At 44.8% G+C, this 18277-nt stretch overlaps 1 protein-coding gene across 1 annotated transcript; it reads left to right on the plus strand.

Moving 5' to 3' along the window:
• The first annotated feature begins 438 nt into the window (after positions 1-438).
• LOC114271691 (galactomannan galactosyltransferase 1) lies at positions 439-2180 on the plus strand. The gene has a single exon (XM_028213296.2). The coding sequence runs from the start codon at positions 780-782 to the stop codon at positions 2088-2090; it is 1311 nt and encodes a 436-aa protein (XP_028069097.1). The 5' UTR covers positions 439-779; the 3' UTR covers positions 2091-2180.
• Positions 2181-18277: the final 16097 nt, after the last annotated feature.

Here is an 18277-nt window from a genome sequence, read left to right on the forward strand (position 1 = left end):
TCTCCTTCCCGTCGCTGCCCTCATTCTCCTTCTCTTTTTTTTTTTTTTTTCATCCGAAAACCCAATTCTAGATTTCATCTCTTTTTGTCTGTCTGTCTGTCTGTCTCTTACTCTAGTAGTGGATTGCGGTAGTGGAGAAGCAAATTTGAAAGTGTTTGTAGAATGGGGTGGTTAAGGCGATAGTGATGGTCACGGCAATGGAATGATGGAGAAAGCGGTGGCTACAGCGGTGATGGTTGCGAATGTGGTGGTTAAGACAGTGGTGATCGCGGTGGTGGAAAGACTGTGAAGGTAGTGACAATGGCTGCCAGAGATGAAGTAGCTATTGGAAGTGATAGTCGGAAGACTTAGGTTTGGAATCTTGGGATGAAAAAGATGAGGATAAGTTTGGCATTATGAGAAGTGTTAAAAGAGGAATTTTTAGATATGGTGTAAAAGGAAAATAGATATATGGAATTTATTTTGTGGTGTAAGTAAAATCACTCATATTTTGACATTTGAACTTTTGACCAAACAAAAATATAATTTAAACTTTTGGCCTAAATATCCTAATATATATATATATATATATGCACATATTTATAATTGTTTCCCTAAAATATTTTACTTCCAGATACTCCACATTAACTATTAAAATGACAACCAATGAGACACTTCCTCCTAATCCAATCTTTCATTATAATTCCCCATGACCCTTCTTCTTCTTCTTCTTCTTCTTCTTCTTCCTTCTTGCCCACTACTGTGATCTCGCCGGAGACACCTCACCCTTCAATTCAACCATGGCAAAAAACCCACTTCAAATCAAGCCCTCACGCTCCCTCTCTCTCCTCCTCATCGGAGCTACGATGGCTCTCATGGTTTGTGCTCTCTGGTTCTTCACCCACCCTTTGTCTACCTCCACCAAATCACCAAAACACGTATCGGCTTCCGACGGTGTCACCTCCACCCAATATTGCAACCCCCGTTCACGCGCCGCCGTGGACCTCCGCCACGACCCAGCCAACCCCACATTCTACGACGACCCAACTCTCAGTTACTCCATAGAAAAGCCCATCGAGAACTGGGACGAGAAGCGGCGAGAGTGGCTCCTCCACCACCCGTCGTTCGCCGCCGGCAGCGACGGCGATCGGATTCTACTCGTCACAGGATCACAGCCGTCGCCTTGCAAGAACCCAAGAGGTGACCATCTGATGTTGAGATTTTTCAAGAATAAGGTTGACTATTGCCGAATCCACGGCTACGATGTGTTCTACAGCAACACCTTCCTACACCCGAATATGCGCTCTTATTGGGCCAAGTTACCACTTATTCGGGCCGCGATGGTGGCCCACCCGGAAGCCGAGTGGATCTGGTGGGTCGACTCGGACGCTGTGTTCACAGATATGGAATTTAAGCTTCCACTGAAGAGGTACAGAGATCATAATCTGGTGGTGCATGGTTGGGCCCACTTGATCTATGAGGAAAAAAGTTGGGTGAGTGTGAATGCCGGTGTGTTTCTGATCAGAAATTGTCAATGGTCCATGGATTTCATGCAAGTATGGGCGAGCATGGGCCCACAAACCCCGGATTTCGAGAAGTGGGGCCAGATTCAGAGATCAACGCTTCCTGATAAGATGTTTCCAGGATCAGACGATCAATCGGGTCTGGTTTATTTGTTATTAAAAGAGAGAGAGAAATGGGCGGATAAGATTTACATAGAGGGTGAGTACTATTTCCAAGGATATTGGCTTGATATAGTGGGGACAATTGATAATGTCACGGAGAGTTATGTTAGAATAGAGAAGAAGGTGCATGAATTAAGGAGAAGACGAGCGGAGACAGAGACCGAGGGTTACGCTGTGGTGAGGGAACCGTATCTAAAAAATGCGGGCTATGGGAAAGATGGTTGGAGGAGACCGTTTATCACGCATTTTACGGGATGTCAACATTGTAATGGAGATCATAATCCGGCATATGCTGGTGATTCTTGCGGATTTGGGATGGAGAAGGCGTTAAATTTTGCTAATAATCAGATCCTTCGTAAATATGGTTTCTTTCACCCTAATTTACTAAATCCAACTGATTTGTCGGAGTTGCCGTTTGATTTTTAGCAAGTGTAATTTTATTCATTTACTTTTATGATGATTTTTTTGTTAGGGTCTGTAGTAGTTGATATTAATGAAAGAATCATTCATTAATCAGGACATTGAGTAATATTTACCTACATTATGGTTTTACCTATATTTACCTGACTCGTAGTTGATATATATGGAAATTGTAATTTTATTATGATTTTAATATTGATTGATACTGTTGGGATAAGTGTATGAACAAAATTACATCATGGTAATAGGTAGGATTTCTTTGCCTATGTTTGGGAAGTTTGAGGTTCGGGTTTTTTTTTGTTAAAATAGACATAAAAAAAATAAAATAGATTTTTTAGTTCAATAAGATAAAACATCACATTCAATTCATAATCATTACATTTTTTCTTTCACAAAAAGTCAAAAAAATCTTTCTCAAACGAGGCTTTTTAGCTCATGCTAAAATAATCAAAAAATTAAAAAGCCAACTCAATTTCCAAATTTTGTCTGTTATTTTTTTTTTTTGTAAAATTTATTAATATGGAATATAGTAGCATAGTCTACTAAGGCCTCGTTTGGCGAGTGGCTTTTTTAATCAAAAAATTAAAAAGTCACTAAAAGAATTAAAAAGCCAATAACTCATACAAAAAAGTCAAAGATTCTCTTTTCACTCTACTTTTTACACATCTTTTCATAAAAAGTCAAAAAATTCTCTCAAATATATTAATTTTTTTACATTATATTTTAATTAAAAAATTAAAAAATCACTAAAAATGCCTGTTCCGAAACGAGGGCTTCCTATGTGTCATTCTTGGTTGATACAAGTTATATTGTTTTCTTCTAACTGGGTTGATGTTAATGAAAGAATCATTCATCAATCAGGACATTGAGTAATATTCACCTACATTATGATTTTACAGGCACATATCGAAATTGTAATTTTATTATGATTTTAATATTGATTAATGTGTCAATTTTTTAAAATTCCTATTTGATGAGGTATCGATTCTCGGGTGGATGGGTCGGACCGGCCCAGGCTCTTCAGGCTCCGGCTCAAGAAGGAGACTCCGTCAGATGACCTGCATGCAAGTTCAGGGGGGAACGGGGTAGTCCCCCAGTGAACCCTCCGGTGCAAGAATTAGTAGAGCAGAGTATGAAAAAACTGTATATCGAGAGATCAAGAGAGAGATAACTTAACCTTTTTCTTTCCTCTTATCCTTGCTTATATCCTTTTGTCATCATTTTTCCTGTCTCCTGTGACGTGCTTTTTTTCGCCGAAAGCCTGTGCCATAGCTCATCTTGTTTAGGGTGATGGAGGCTCTGTTCCGGCGGGGAGTGCTGTTGTAATAAATGCTGTGATGGGTTGCATTAATGGTGATGTGTTGTGATAATAACTCTGCAGATCTTTGTCTGTTGATGTGGCCCGTGTCCCACCTGCCGTGTGCCTAAATGCCGTTGGCCCTTCATGTCTAGGTGGCCTCCAGCTGTTCTGGGCCTTGTCAACCGGGTTGTGCCATTGGCCCCAAGCGATGGGTTCGGGGTGGTTTGCTGTGGGCCGTATGCCTTGTGGGCCTATCCATGTCACTATTTACAAATATTATGATAGTTTAAGTCATATTTAAGTTTTTTAAACCAATAAGTCTTATTTAATAAAACTAAAAATATTATCAATTTTTTCTAATTTTTAAAATTAAGAACATTATCAATTTTGCATATTAATGTTTTAGATAATTATTTCACTAACCGATGGAAAAAAAAAATAGAGCATGAGATTAAACGTTGTTGCCCTTCTACTTATTGGTTTGATTCAACTATCCAATAAAACCGAAAATATTAACCCTTTTTTTTTAGTTTTAAAACTAAGAATATTATCAGTTTTTTTATTTTTTCAAGTTTTTATTTTTTTATTTTTTTCCAATTTTGCACATCGATGTTCCATCATCATGTTCCTTTATAGATACAAAATTTTTAGTTTTGCACAAAAAATAATTCAATTTTTTCCTTTTTTTTTTTGGCAGATAATATATTTTTTAATTTTTTCAATTTAAAAGTTGGTGTTTTAAAGTTTTGAAAATAAAAATAAATGTCAAATCATCATGTTCCTTTATAGATAATCATAAATGATGAACAACTATTATTTGATTCTGACTATTAAAAATTTAATGAAACTTGAAGGCTCAAAAAATTTTAATTAAAATTTAATAGAGTATAAATTGATAAAAGAAAATGTTATAGACCTCAAACGAATTACTAAATATTCTACCAAATCTTTCACATGAGTGCTATGTGATTTGTGTGAAACGAGTGGAGAGGCCGACTGGAAGGTGTGCCGACTGCGAGGATAGCCGAGCGGGAGAGGTCGACCGTGAGGCGGGCCGACCACGAGGGTGGCCGAGCGGGAGGGGTCGACCGTAAGGCGGGGCGACCACGAGGGTGACCGAGCGGGAGGGGTCGACCAAGAGGCGTGCCGACCACGAGGGTGACCGAGCAGGAGAGGTCGACCGTGAGACGTGCCGACCACGAGGGTAGCCGAGCGGGAGGGGTCGGCCGTGAGGTGTGCCGACCAGGGCGGCGTGGAGTTCAAAAAGGTGCTGATGTGAAAATGGAAAAGACAGGGTAAGGGGAGGGGACAGTGCATCGTGGCCACACACGTGGCAGTGTCGTGGGGGAAGATGAAGCGTTGGGGCAGGAAATGAAGCGATAGGTCACGGGGGGTTTTGAAAAGGCGGTTTTGGCGGTTGATTTGAAAGGTTTTGAAACGGGCGAAAATTAATGTGGATCCGTGGAATACGGGCAAAACCGTAGGTTTTAGGTATAATGCATTTCACTTACCGTGGTACAAGAGTTTTGAAAAGGCGGTTTTGGCGGTTGATTTGAAAGGTTTTGAAACGGGCGAAAATTAATGTGGATCCCTGGAATACGGGCAAAACCGTAGGTTTTAGGTATAATGTATTTCACTTACCGTGGTACAAGAACTCAAAATATCCAACTCCTTCACGGCGTGCGACATATCTGTGTAGCATTCTCTCAACTTTCTTGTGTCTGCGTCAGAAGTGTTTTGTGAGCAAGCCCTAGAAATGGCACAAGAAGGAGTAGTTAACGTGAGGGTAGACCCGTTGGGGGACGATGATGGGGAGGAGTTAGCAGCGCAGTACAGGACAGAGGCATCGGCCTTGATATTGGCCCCAAAGCCATTAAACCAGGTGGAGTCGGGGCAGTGGCACACTAAGGCGGACAGATCCACACTCACGGTGGCGGATTTGGAGGCGATTAGGGAGCGATACCAGATTCCGGCGGAGGTAGATTTACGGTTGCCGACGCCAGAGGAAAGGCCGTCTATGGTGAAGCCAGGGGAGTTTTCCCTGTACGAGGAGGCGCTGAAAGGGGGGCTGAGGCTGCCATTGCCTCAAGTGGTGGTTGATGTGCTAAATCGCCTGGAGGTAGCGCCGGGGCAGTTGATGCCCAATGCGTGGAAGATTCTGATGGCTTGTGCGAGTGCGTGGCCTAAGGCGAATGGAGGAGAGGCCATGACGATCGACGAGTTCTTCTCATGTTACAAAGCGTCGGGGCAGCAAGAAACGTGGGTCACCCTACAGGCGGTGATGGGCAGGGGGTTGGTGGCAGGGCTGCCTACGTCGATCAAGGGGTGGCGGCCACGGTGGTTTTTCGTGTCAGTTAATGGGGGGATGGGTGTGCGCACCATCTGGAAGGTGCCAAATCGGTCGATGGAGTCTAGGCTGGGGGTGGTGGCGGAAGAGAGGGTGAAGAAAGTGAGGGAGTGGAGAGAGAGAGAGAAAGCCAGATGGGACGATCTTGTCCAGCCGTCTGCACTGTTTGAGGCGGGGCTGGGACCGCAGCCGAAAGGTGGAGACCTCGGCCGGGGGGAGTTGGAAGAGAGGAGAAGAGTACAGGAGATGGAGGATCGAGCCATTATGGCCAAGGCTGCGAAGTTGATAGAGGCGCAGAGGGACCGACCGGCTGAACCGCTCTCGCGGGAGAGGATCCGACCGCGCCCTAAGCCTTTGGGGGAGAAAGACTTGGGCAGCTTTGAGCCGCTTCCGCCGCCTGTAGACCTTGTAAAGGAAAAGGCCAGAGAGGGGGTGACGGTCATGAAGAAAAAGAAGGAGAAGAGGAAGAGGGGGGCCCCAGAGGAGGCTGCAGAGGAGTCTGGGGCCAAGAGGGCGAAGGTGGCCCCAACGGATGCAGAGGTCCCTGCGGCAAAGGACGCCCCAGAGGAAGTGGAGATCATCCCAACGGTGGAGGTTGTGGAGGTGGGTCCACCAGTACAAGCGGAGGCTGGGGTGGGGGAGGCGGCGCTGAGCGGGAGGGAACAGGTTCAAAGGAGGCCCGACCCCTAGGAAGGGGGGGTTCGTGTGGCCACGGCTATTTATCATGCGCGCGCGGTAGCTGGGAGGATGGAGGGAGAAGAAGGCCCAGCCAGGGCGGGAGCCGACCGCCTGGTGAAGATTGTGGACGAAGGAGCTCTGCGCGCGGCATCTGGGTATGGTGAGGCCGACCTGCTGAGGGGGTTATGCTCCGCCCAAATGGAGGTGACTACCTTGGCGGGGGCTCTTCTCAGGAAAGCTGGGGCCGCCAAGTTGAAGGCTGAGGAGGCCAGGGCTCAGCTGGCCAAGTTGAGGAAGGACAGTGCCGACTGGGAGACTGCCTATGCCGACCTGCCAGTAGTTAAGTTGGAACTGGAGGACACACGCCGTAAGGTTGTGTCGCTGGAGTTCCAACTGGCTGGTGAGCAGAAAAAGTTGGAAGAGTCCGAGAAGGCCTGCGCGGTGGCGGTCGAGAGGCACGAGGAGGCTATGACCAGCAATGAAGAGCTGGTCAGGCAGAAGAATGAAGCGGACTCCAGAATTGGAGACCTGCTGAAGGAGCTGGGGGAGGAGCGCACCAGAGCAGAGGAGGACAAGGGGAGGCTTCTGAGGGAATGGGAGATGGAGAAGGTGAAGATGGCGGCGGAGCTAGAGAGTCTGAGGAAGGGGATGGAAGAGGAGAGGGCGACGGCAGCTGCTGGAAGGGTGGCTCTGCAAAGGGATCTGGACGAGGAGAGGGCGAAGGCGGCGTCTGAAAAGGCGGCCTACCCTGATCTATGCGTCGCAGCAGTGGAGCAGTATAAAGGGTCCTCCGAATTTCAAATGGTGGTGGATGCTGCTGTCGCCAGGAGTCTGGCTGGTCAAGAGCCTGGGGGGGTGGGCCCGTCAAGGAAGACTGCTGGAGGTAGGACAGAATCAGAGGTGATTGAAAGCTTCCAGCAGTCCGACTTCTATAAGCATGAAATGGCCGAGTACTGGGACAGCGGTTGGAAAATGTTCAAGCGTAGAGCTGAGGAGCTGTTTCCAGACTTGGACCTGAGTAGTGTGACAATAGGCGAGGATGATGTGGCCCAGACCCCCCTGGACGAAGGCGTTGAAGAAGAGGATCTAGCATCCAGCGAGGAAGAGTAGCCAAGGAGAAGAAGGGCTGGGCGTGCTTTGTGGGGTTTGGTTAAGTGTATACATTGTAATTTTTGTTCATTGTTTTTTTTTTTTTTTTTTATACATTGTAATTCGATGAGTGAATGAATAAATAAATGAAGGGTTTGGTTAAGATGAATTTGTGTACGAATGTTATTTTGTGTCTGTTGGCAGCTGACTGTTTGTGCAGCAAAAATGAATAAAAACCTTGTGCAGTAAAAATGAGTAAGAAATTTTGTGCAGTAAAAGTCCACAAATGAGGATAAAGGGTAAGTTACAAGTAGTAGCTAGACAGTTAAGCGTAAATTTGAAAGTGAATGTGAAAAATGTAAGTGTTATGAGGAGGTTTCAAAACGGACGAGTGAGAGTGTAAACATGAAAGTGAGAGTAAGTAAGTGTTATGGGGAAGTTTCAAAATGTGACCAAGTGTGAAAAATGTAGCCTTGTTTGGTTTTGGAGTGCTCGGTCGAGTGTTCAGTCTAGCTGGGGCTTTGAAGTGCTTGGTCTGGCCGAGGCTTTGAAGTGCTCGGTCTGGCCGAGGCCTTGAAGTGCTCGGTCTGGCCAAGGCTTTTGAGTGCTCGGTCTGGTCGAGGCTTTGAAGTGCTCGGACTGGCCGAGGCTTTGAGTGCTCGGTCTGGCCGAGGCTTCGAGTGCTCGGTCTGGCCGAGGCTTTTGAGTGCTCGGACTGGCCGAGGCTTTGAGTGCTCGGTCTGGCCGAGGCTTCGAGTGCTCGGTCTGGCCGAGGCTTTTGAGTGCTCGGTCTGGCCGAGGCTTTGAAGTGCTCGGACTAGTCGAGGCTTTTGAGTGCTCGGACTGGTCGAGGCTTTGACGTGCTCGGTCTGGTCGAGGCTTTGAAGTGCTCGGACTGGCCGAGGCTTTGAGTGCTCGGTCTGGCCGAGGCTTCGAGTGCTCGGTCTGGCCGAGGCTTTTGAGTGCTCGGTCTGGCCGAGGCTTTGAAGTGCTCGGACTGGTCGAGGCTTTTGAGTGCTCGGACTGGTCGAGGCTTTGACGTGCTCGGTCTGGTCGAGGCTTTGACGTGCTCGGTCTGGCCGAGGCTTTGACGTGCTCGGTCTGGTCGAGGCTTTGACGTGCTCGGTCTGGCCGAGGCTTTGAAGTTTTGAATTTCTGTCGGTGGCAATGTTATGGGATCGTCATACAAACATTTGAATTATGAAAGTGTAGATCTGCAATCGGAATTTGCGTTATATATAAAGAAAAGGGGAATACAACAATATTGGTAATACAAAAATATGAACTTATTGATAGTAACGCTTCAAATGTTCTGCATTCCAGGGATGGGGCAGGTCTCGGCCTTCCATGTCTTGGAGTCGGTAAGTGCCTGGTCGTGGTCGGGCTTTGACGATGTAGGGGCCCTCCCATTTGGCTGCCAGTTTGCCCTCGGCTGGATTCTTTGTGGCGAGAGTCACTTCTCGTAAGACAAGATCCCCCACAGAGAACTCTCGAGGTCGGACTCGGCGGTTGTAGTGTGTTCTCATTTTCTGCTGGTAAGAAGCCAGTCTGACAGCAGCGGTTTCTCTGAGCTCTTCGACTAGATCGAGGTGTGTTCGATGGAGCTCTTCGGCTGAGGCCAGATCCGGATGTAAAACCCTAGGAGTGGGGAGGCCGACCTCTACCGGGATAACCGCCTCAGCGCCATATGTTAAGCGAAAAGGGGTTTCGCCGGTGGGGGTGCGAGCAGTGGTTCGGTAAGCCCAGAGTACATTGGGCAGTTCCTCGGCCCAAAGGCCTTTAGCAGCTTCGAGCTTGGTTTTGATGATTTTGAGAAGGGAACGGTTGGTGACTTCAACTTGGACGTTTGCCTGGGGGTGACCGGGGGAGGAGAAGCACGGTTGGATCTGGAGATCTGCACAAAATTTTCTGTACTTCGCGTTATCGAATTGTTTGCCATTGTCAGAGATGATGGCTTGAGGGATGCCAAATCGGCAAATGATCGATTGCCAAATAAACCTGGTCGTGTTCCGCTCGGTGATTGTGGCAAGGGGTTCAGCTTCGACCCACTTGGTGAAGTAATCGATGGCAACGATTGCGAATTTGGTCTGACCTCGACCGGTGGGAAGGGGACCGACCAGGTCAATCCCCCATTTGGCAAACGGATAAGGACTGCAGAGTGTGATTAACTCTGTAGGAGGAGCATGAGGGATGTTGGCGAAGCGTTGGCATTTGTCGCATTTGAGCACGAAGTCAGTCGTATCCTGACTGAGTGTTGGCCAAAAATACCCAGTACGGAGTACCTTCTGGGCAAGGGATCTGCCTCCTGAGTGATTGCCACAAATCCCCTCATGGATCTCCTGCATTACGTAAGTTGCTTGCGCTGGATTGAGGCAGCGTAGGTATGGCCGGGAGAAACCGCGTTTGTACAATATGTCGTCGATAATGACGTAATTGGACGCTCGGGATCGGACTTTGGAAGCCTGCTGCTGGTCCTCTGGGAGTGCTCCTGTGGTCAGGAATAGGAGGATGTCGGATGCCCATGGGATAGGTTCATTATGAATGTATTGTATAGCTTGTAGACTCGGTGAAACGGCCGGGTGGTGTAGGTATTCTATGCGGACATCATGGCTGAGAGTAGGATGGTCAGCTGAAGCCAACTGAGCCATCTCGTCTGCTTTGGAGTTGTCTGCCCGAGGAATATGTCTGATGTGGAAGGTATTGAAGAGGCGAGCAAGGGGGAGTGCCAGGTCTCTGTAGGCTCGCATCGTATCGTCCTTGGCGTCAAAGTCCCCCGTCATTTGACCGACGACGAGTTGGGAGTCGTTGAAAACTCGGAGGTGGCTGACCCCTATGTCCTTGGCGAGGCGGAGTCCTGCTATTAATGCCTCATACTCGGCTTCATTGTTGCTTGCTTCAAACAGGAAACGGAGGGCACATTTGAAGTGACCGCCCTCAGGAGAGGTGAGGATGATGCCGGCACCGCTTCCTTCTCTTCGGGACGACCCATCAACATTGAGAGTCCAGGAATGAGGATCTTCTGGCTCTGTTGGAGTTGGTAAGGGCGGGGGTGTGGTGGTCGGGGTCGGTTTAGTGAATTCCATGATGAAATCAGCTATAGCTTGCCCTTTGATTGCTGTCCGAGGGCGGTAAGAGATGTCAAACTGGCTGAGTTCTACTGACCACTGCATCAATCTGCCTGAGAGTTCCGGTTGCTGCATGACCTTCTTCAGGGGCTGGTCGGTGAGGACCACTATGGAGTGGGCTTGGAAGTATGGACGGAGTCGTCTAGAGGCAATGACCAAGGCCAGGGATAGTTTTTCCAGCAAGGGGTAGTTCTGCTCCGCGCCCCTGAGAGCTCGGCTAATGTAATAGACCGGTCGTTGGACTGAGCCATCTTCTCGGAGGAGAGCCGCACTGACTGCGGTTTCTGATACTGCTAGGTAGAGAAAGAGAGGCTCACCCGTGATTGCTTGAGAGAGAAGGGGGGGTTAGCCATGCATTGCTTTAACTGTTGGAAGGCCTCTTCGGACTCAGTTGTCCATTCAAAGGTCTGCCGAAGGACTTTGAAGAAGGGCAAGCACTTATCTGTCGCGCGGGAGATGAAGCGGTTAAGGGCCGCCACTCGGCCGGTGAGCCTCTGAACTTCTTTGACCGTCCGAGGTGACTGCATCTCGACCAAGGCTTTGATCTTCTCAGGGTTAGCTTCGATGCCGCGTTGGCTGACCATAAAACCCAAAAATTTGCCAGATCCTACGCCGAACGCGCACTTCTCTGGGTTGAGCTTCATCTGGTACTTGCGCAGGGTGGTGAAGGTTTCTCGTAAATCAGTGAGGTGGTCGGAGGAGTATTTGCTTTTGACTAGCATGTCGTCGACGTAGACTTCCATATTCCGGCCTATTTGGTGATGGAAAATGGTGTTAACCAGCCGCTGATAAGTGGCCCCAGCATTCTTCAATCCGAACGGCATTACCCGGTAATGGTAAGTACCTCGGTCGGTAATAAATGATGTGTCCTCCTGGTCGGATGTGTGCATTAGGATTTGGTTGTACCCAGAGAAGGCATCCATGAAGCTGAGCATTTGATGACCGGCGGTGGCGTCGACCAGCAGATCTATGCGAGGGAGGGGGTAACTGTCTTTAGGACATGCTCGGTTCAAGTCAGAGTAGTCGACACAGAGCCGCCATTTGCCATTGTGTTCTCGGACGAGGACCACATTGGACAACCACCTAGGATAGTCCACATTTCTGATGAATTGGGCTTCGAGGAGTTTGTTAACTTCGGCGGCTATAAGGGTGTTGCGTTCCGGATGGAAGATGCGCTGCTTCTGGCGGTGGGGTCGAAAATGGGGTTCGATGCTAAGGCGATGGGTTATGAAGGAGGGGTCGATGCCTGGCATGTCAGAATGAGTCCAGGCGAATACATCTCTGTGCTCGGTTAAGAGGGCAGTAAGGTCGGCCTTGGCTTGAGCGGGTAATTGGCTGCCGATCTTGGCGGTTCTGATTGGATTGGTGGGATCAATGTTGACTTCAACGAGTTCCTCTACAGGTTCACCTCTGACCAGCTCGTCCTCGTCTCGGACGTCAAGCCCTTCGATGATCATGGCCTCTTTTAGCTTGACTTCTTTGAGTGAGGCGACATAACACTCCCTCGCTGTGGTTTGTTCGCCTTTGACGGTTCCGACGCCGAGGTCGGTGGAAAATTTCATGGCCAGATGGTATGTGGAAGTGATGGCTTGGAAGGTATTTAGGGCTGTGCGGCCAAGGATGATGTTGTAAGCGGAGGGGCAGTCGACCACGAGGAAGGTGAGCAGCTTAGTGGTCTGCCGCGGGTGCTCACCGATGGTGATAGGCAGATCGATGGAGCCGATGGAGGTCACTCGGTCTCCGGTGAAGCCGACCAGAGGGGTTTGGAGAGGGGACAGGCTCTCTTCCCCAACCTTGAGTTGGCGGAAGCAATTGAGGAAGATGATGTCTGAAGAGCTGCCGTTGTCTATGAGGACTCGTCTGACTTTGTAGTTGGAGAGGATGGCGGAAATGACAAGGGGGTCATCGTGTGGGTAACGGACTCCGGCACAGTCGGTATCAGTGAAGGTGATGGGTTCGATCCATTGTTTTGACTGTTTGGGAGGTCGGTCCACCGTCATTACTGCTTTGTCTGAGCCTTGTCTGATTTTTCTGAGTTCTGCCTTCTGGGCTGAGCGGGATGGCCCCCCGCAAGCAAGGCCTCCTGAAATGACTCTAATTTCGCCGACTGGTGGGGGGGGATTACCCGGAGGCCGAGGCTGTGGTGGGGGGCGATCGTGGCCTTCGTTTGGTGGGGCTGGATTGCGGGGCGGTGTGCGTCGGCGATTGTTCCTGGGATGGTCAGTTCTTTGTCTCTGTGGGGGACGGGGGTCTGTGAATCGGCTGAGACGGCCCTGGCGGATGAAGGTCTCGATCTGGTCTTTGAGGTTAATGCACTCGTCGGTGGTATGGCCATGGTCTTGGTGGAAACGGCAGTATTTGGACTGATCTTTCCGGGTGGAAGGGTTTCGGGACGGTAGGGGCCATTTGAGGGGGTAGTCCCACTGGATCTGGTTGAGGACGTGATCCATAGGGGAGTTAAGAGGGGTGTACCGCTCGAACCGACCGGGCGGTCGGGTCGGAATCGATCGGTCAGTTCGGGGGGGGCGGTCATTATACTGGGCGGTTCTGGGCTCGGAGTCTTTCCTCTTCTCTCTGGGAGTCGGATTTTTAGGGGTCGGCTCTTGTCGAGCGGCCAGGGAATCTTCTACATTCATGTATTTCTGAGCTTTGGACAGTAGGGCTGCCATGGTGGTTGGGGGGTTTTTGGAGAGGGAGAAGAAGAAGTCAGACGACTGCAGGCCGGCCATAAAGGCGGTGAGGATGACCTTGTCGTCATTTTCCGCTACTTGAAGGGCTTCGGTATTGAAACGGGTGACAAAGCTGCGGAGCGACTCCCCCTCAGTCTGACGAATGTTAAGGAGCTGGGTGGCCGGGCGCCTCTGACGCTGGGCTCCAATAAAATGGCTCAGGAAGGAGTCACTGAGGTGTTGAAAGGCGGAGACGGATTCCGCCGGTAGCTGGCTAAACCACAGCCGAGCTGATCCCTTTAGTGTCACTGGAAAAGCTCGGCACATGATCTCATCAGGGAAGGCATGGAGGACCATGAGGGTGCGGTAGGTTTCCAGATGGTCGACTGGGTCCGTCGTGCCATCGAAGGAGTCAATGGTAGGCATCTTGAACTTGGCAGGCAATGGTTTGTCGCGGATGGAGGCAACAAAAGGTGAGTTGGCGGTGGCCGAGGGCTTGTGCTGGATGTTCTGCATGACCCCTTGTAGTTGGAGTTTCATAGCTCGGATTTCAGCGTCCCAGAGGGGGGTGTTGTCGCCATGGTCGGCCAATGGAGGCTGGACGCTGCTAGCTTCCCCTTCAGGAGTCAGTACTGCAACCGGCGGGCGTGGAGGTGGTATGTTTTCATGTTGGGGAGGAAGGTGCTGCGAACCTTCTGGGTTAGGTGGAGGGGGCTGTGGAGCGAGATGGCCTGGGGCTGTTCCTTGGTTGGGTGGAACGTTTGGAGGTGGAACGGGGGGGTTTCTTTGGAGTAACGCATTGATCAGGGCCTGGTTTTGCTCGGCCATGCGGTTAATGCTGTTGGTGAGCTCGATGATGTATTGTGGTGGATTGATTGGGTGGGAGGGGTCTGTTTGGTGACCGGAGGCGTTGTGGTGAGAAGCCATGGACCTAGTCGTGACCATACACCTAGATGGGCAAAAAGGAGAGGTGATAGTGAGAAGGGAGGGCTCCGGCGGTAGTGAACACAACTACCGCGCGAATAAACCAGTACTTTCCCACAGACGGCGCCAACTGATGAGGTATCGATTCCCGGGTGGATGGGTCGGACCGGCCCAGGCTCTTCAGGCTCCGGCTCAAGAAGGAGACTCCGTCAGATGACCTGCATGCAAGTTCAGGGGGGAACGGGGTAGTCCCCCAGTGAACCCTCCGGTGCAAGAATTAGTAGAGCAGAGTATGAAAAAACTGTATATCGAGAGATCAAGAGAGAGATAACTTAACCTTTTTCTTTCCTCTTATCCTTGCTTATATCCTTTTGTCATCATTTTTCCTGTCTCCTGTGACGTGCTTTTTTTCGCCGAAAGCCTGTGCCATAGCTCATCTTGTTTAGGGTGATGGAGGCTCTGTTCCGGCGGGGAGTGCTGTTGTAATAAATGCTGTGATGGGTTGCATTAATGGTGATGTGTTGTGATAATAACTCTGCAGATCTTTGTCTGCTGATGTGGCCCGTGTCCCACCTGCCGTGTGCCTAAATGCCGTTGGCCCTTCATGTCTAGGTGGCCTCCAGCTGTTCTGGGCCTTGTCAACCGGGTTGTGCCATTGGCCCCAAGCGATGGGTTCGGGGTGGTTTGCTGTGGGCCGTATGCCTTGTGGGCCTATCCATGTCACTATTTACAAATATTATGATAGTTTAAGTCATATTTAAGTTTTTTAAACCAATAAGTCTTATTTAATAAAACTAAAAATATTATCAATTTTTTCTAATTTTTAAAATTAAGAACATTATCAATTTTGCATATTAATGTTTTAGATAATTATTTCACTAACCGATGGAAAAAAAAATAGAGCATGAGATTAAACGTTGTTGCCCTTCTACTTATTGGTTTGATTCAACTATCCAATAAAACCGAAAATATTAACCCTTTTTTTTTAGTTTTAAAACTAAGAATATTATCAGTTTTTTTATTTTTTCAAGTTTTTATTTTTTATTTTTTTATTTTTTTCCAATTTTGCACATCGATGTTCCATCATCATGTTCCTTTATAGATACAAAATTTTTAGTTTTGCACAAAAAATAATTCAATTTTTTCCTTTTTTTTTTTGGCAGATAATATATTTTTTAATTTTTTCAATTTAAAAGTTGGTGTTTTAAAGTTTTGAAAATAAAAATAAATGTCAAATCATCATGTTCCTTTATAGATAATCATAAATGATGAACAACTATTATTTGATTCTGACTATTAAAAATTTAATGAAACTTGAAGGCTCAAAAAATTTTAATTAAAATTTAATAGAGTATAAATTGATAAAAGAAAATGTTATAGACCTCAAATGAATTACTAAATATTCTACATTAATACTCTGAGATAAGTGTATGAACAAAATTATATCATGGAAACAGGTAGGATTTCTTTGTCAGTTTTGTCTATAAATATTTTTTGTAAAGCTTATTAATATGGAATATTATACCAAAGTCTACTTAATATGTGTCATTCTTGGTTGATAAAAATATATATTCTTTTCTTCTAACTGGGTTCTTATCCCTGAACTTTATTTGATTGTTTAAAAAAAGCACCCATTTGGCTTCAGTGGACTCTCCCTTTTTTTTTTCTTTTTTTTTTTTTTTGCATTAAGAGACTTTATCAGAGAATAAAGAATGATCAATTAGATCCGATAAAGTAGATCTGGGACAGGTTCTGAGCTCTGTGACACACACAAAATAAGGGGAATTAGATCTCAGTGGAAAAAACGAAATTTTTTTTAGATAAATAGGGATGGTAATTTCTGTACTTCAGTCCTATTATTTTTGTATCTGCAATTCAATTGGTTTGAATTTATGATTTTATTTTAATTTAGTCCAATTGATTATAATTCTTATCATTTTTTTAGAAAAAAATATGTATATAAGTGACATGTGATATTTTTAGAATAAAATTATAAATTTACTAATATCAATGAGTTAATTTCAATCAATTCAGTAACTTCAATCAATTCAGTAATTACTTTCAGTTAAAAAGATTAACAACATTATCAATTAGACTAAATTTATACAAATTTTAAAATTAAGGTTAAAATTGTACCAATTAAAACTGGAGGGACTAAAATGTAAGGACCATCGGTGTAATTTGTACAATTTTTTTTACATAAATATAGAGGGGCATAAGTCACACTTGTATCTTCACAACCTTTCACTTGCACTCTATCACAAAGTCACTTATACCCCCACACATACCCCCACATGCTTTTGTAATTTTAATTTTTTTATCTCACTATTATGAAATTCTTCCAAAAAATTTATAGTACTAGACTATTGAGAAATGCCTTATCCCCTTATTTCATAATTTTCAATTGGGCATTTAATGAGATGACAAATAATAATAATCAATCTACTCTTTTTTAAAGTGTATGACCATTTTACATGAGAATAAATCACATCATTAAAAGTAAAATTAGATGTGCAAAATTAGAGAGGAATAGCATCACTATATTACATTTGCATACTATAATTAGGTATTTTTATCATGTGGCACCACGTATGCATCATTTAATGAATCCCACTTTTTATCTAGAAAAAATAAAAAAATAAAAAAACTAAGGCTTTGTTTGGCAAAAGAAGTTGATACTAAAAAAGTACAAAAGATAAAATAGGTTAAATAAGAGAATAAAATAAAATATCATATTCAAACCATAATCATTTCACATTTTCTCTTACAAAAGTTACAAAAATAAAATAAAAAAACAAATCAAAATGAATTTTTTAGTCCCAAACTAAAAAAATCTCAATTCAAAAAAGCTAATTAAAAGAGCTCTAGCTAAACGACAACTGATAATATTGTGTAAGTTCATCACATGATGTAACATAGCCTTATTTTAGGAATATGAAGTTTTTTAATTAAGAAGTTAAGAAATCACTCTAAAAAATTAATTTTTTTTCTGTACTTTTTTTTATAAAAAAATTACTAAACAATTCAATTAACAAAACAACTCATATGTAACATGTAAAGAGTTGCGTCAAATGACACCAAAATAAAAACCAAATCAAATAAAAAGTTCTATTAAATGAAATGGTCAACGGTTGAAAGCTATTAGGAAAATTCTAATATACAGATTCTTACCCTACGCATTTATAAGTTATACTATTTTTATTTATTTTTTTGGTTATAACCAATTTTTTTATTTAATTATGTTTTATAATATTTTTGATTATGGCTAGTATGTTATTTGATTATAATTTTTTTTATTTATAGTTATGACTTAAATAGTATAAAATTATGCCATTTTTTTTTTCTTTAATTATAACCATAGTTTTTCCTATGATATTAATGAGTTAGATTAATTTAAGGTTCGATTAATTACTAGTTGAATTTATTACACTCTCAAAATCCTATCCAAACCTTTTTCTTTTCAATAATGCTAAATACACCAATTAGTGTATTAATTACTATACCAATTGATGATATGATGTAATTTAAAAGATTTTTAGTATTTGTAATTTGTATAATGATGGTGCTATATGCACCAATTAGTGTACTAACTTATGTACCAACACTAGTTATGACATTATTATTTGAATAATGCTATATGTATCAATTGATATGCTAACTAATGTACCAATTGATGATATGACATAATTTAAGAGATTTTTTAAAATTTGTAATGTGATTAATGAGTAGACTTAATAATAATGTCATAACTAGTGTTGATACACTAGTTAGTATACTAATTGGTACATGTAGAACCACCGTTATTATTGACTCCACTCATTAATCATATTACAAATATCAAAAATTTGTTAAATTATGTCACATTATCAATTAATACACTACTTAATACACTAATTAGTGCATATAACATTATTCTTTGTATAATAAGTGTGATCAACAATAATATCATAATTAATATTAATACATTAATTAATACATATAACACCATTTTTTTCTTTCTAGCAATGCTTGAAACACAAACTCAAACAAAAATGTTTCACAAATGCTGAATTTCACATTAT

Source organism: Camellia sinensis, chromosome 4 (genome assembly GCF_055761805.1).
Source record: "Camellia sinensis isolate YWXY chromosome 4, ASM5576180v1, whole genome shotgun sequence".
Taxonomy (NCBI): Eukaryota; Viridiplantae; Streptophyta; class Magnoliopsida; order Ericales; family Theaceae; genus Camellia; species Camellia sinensis.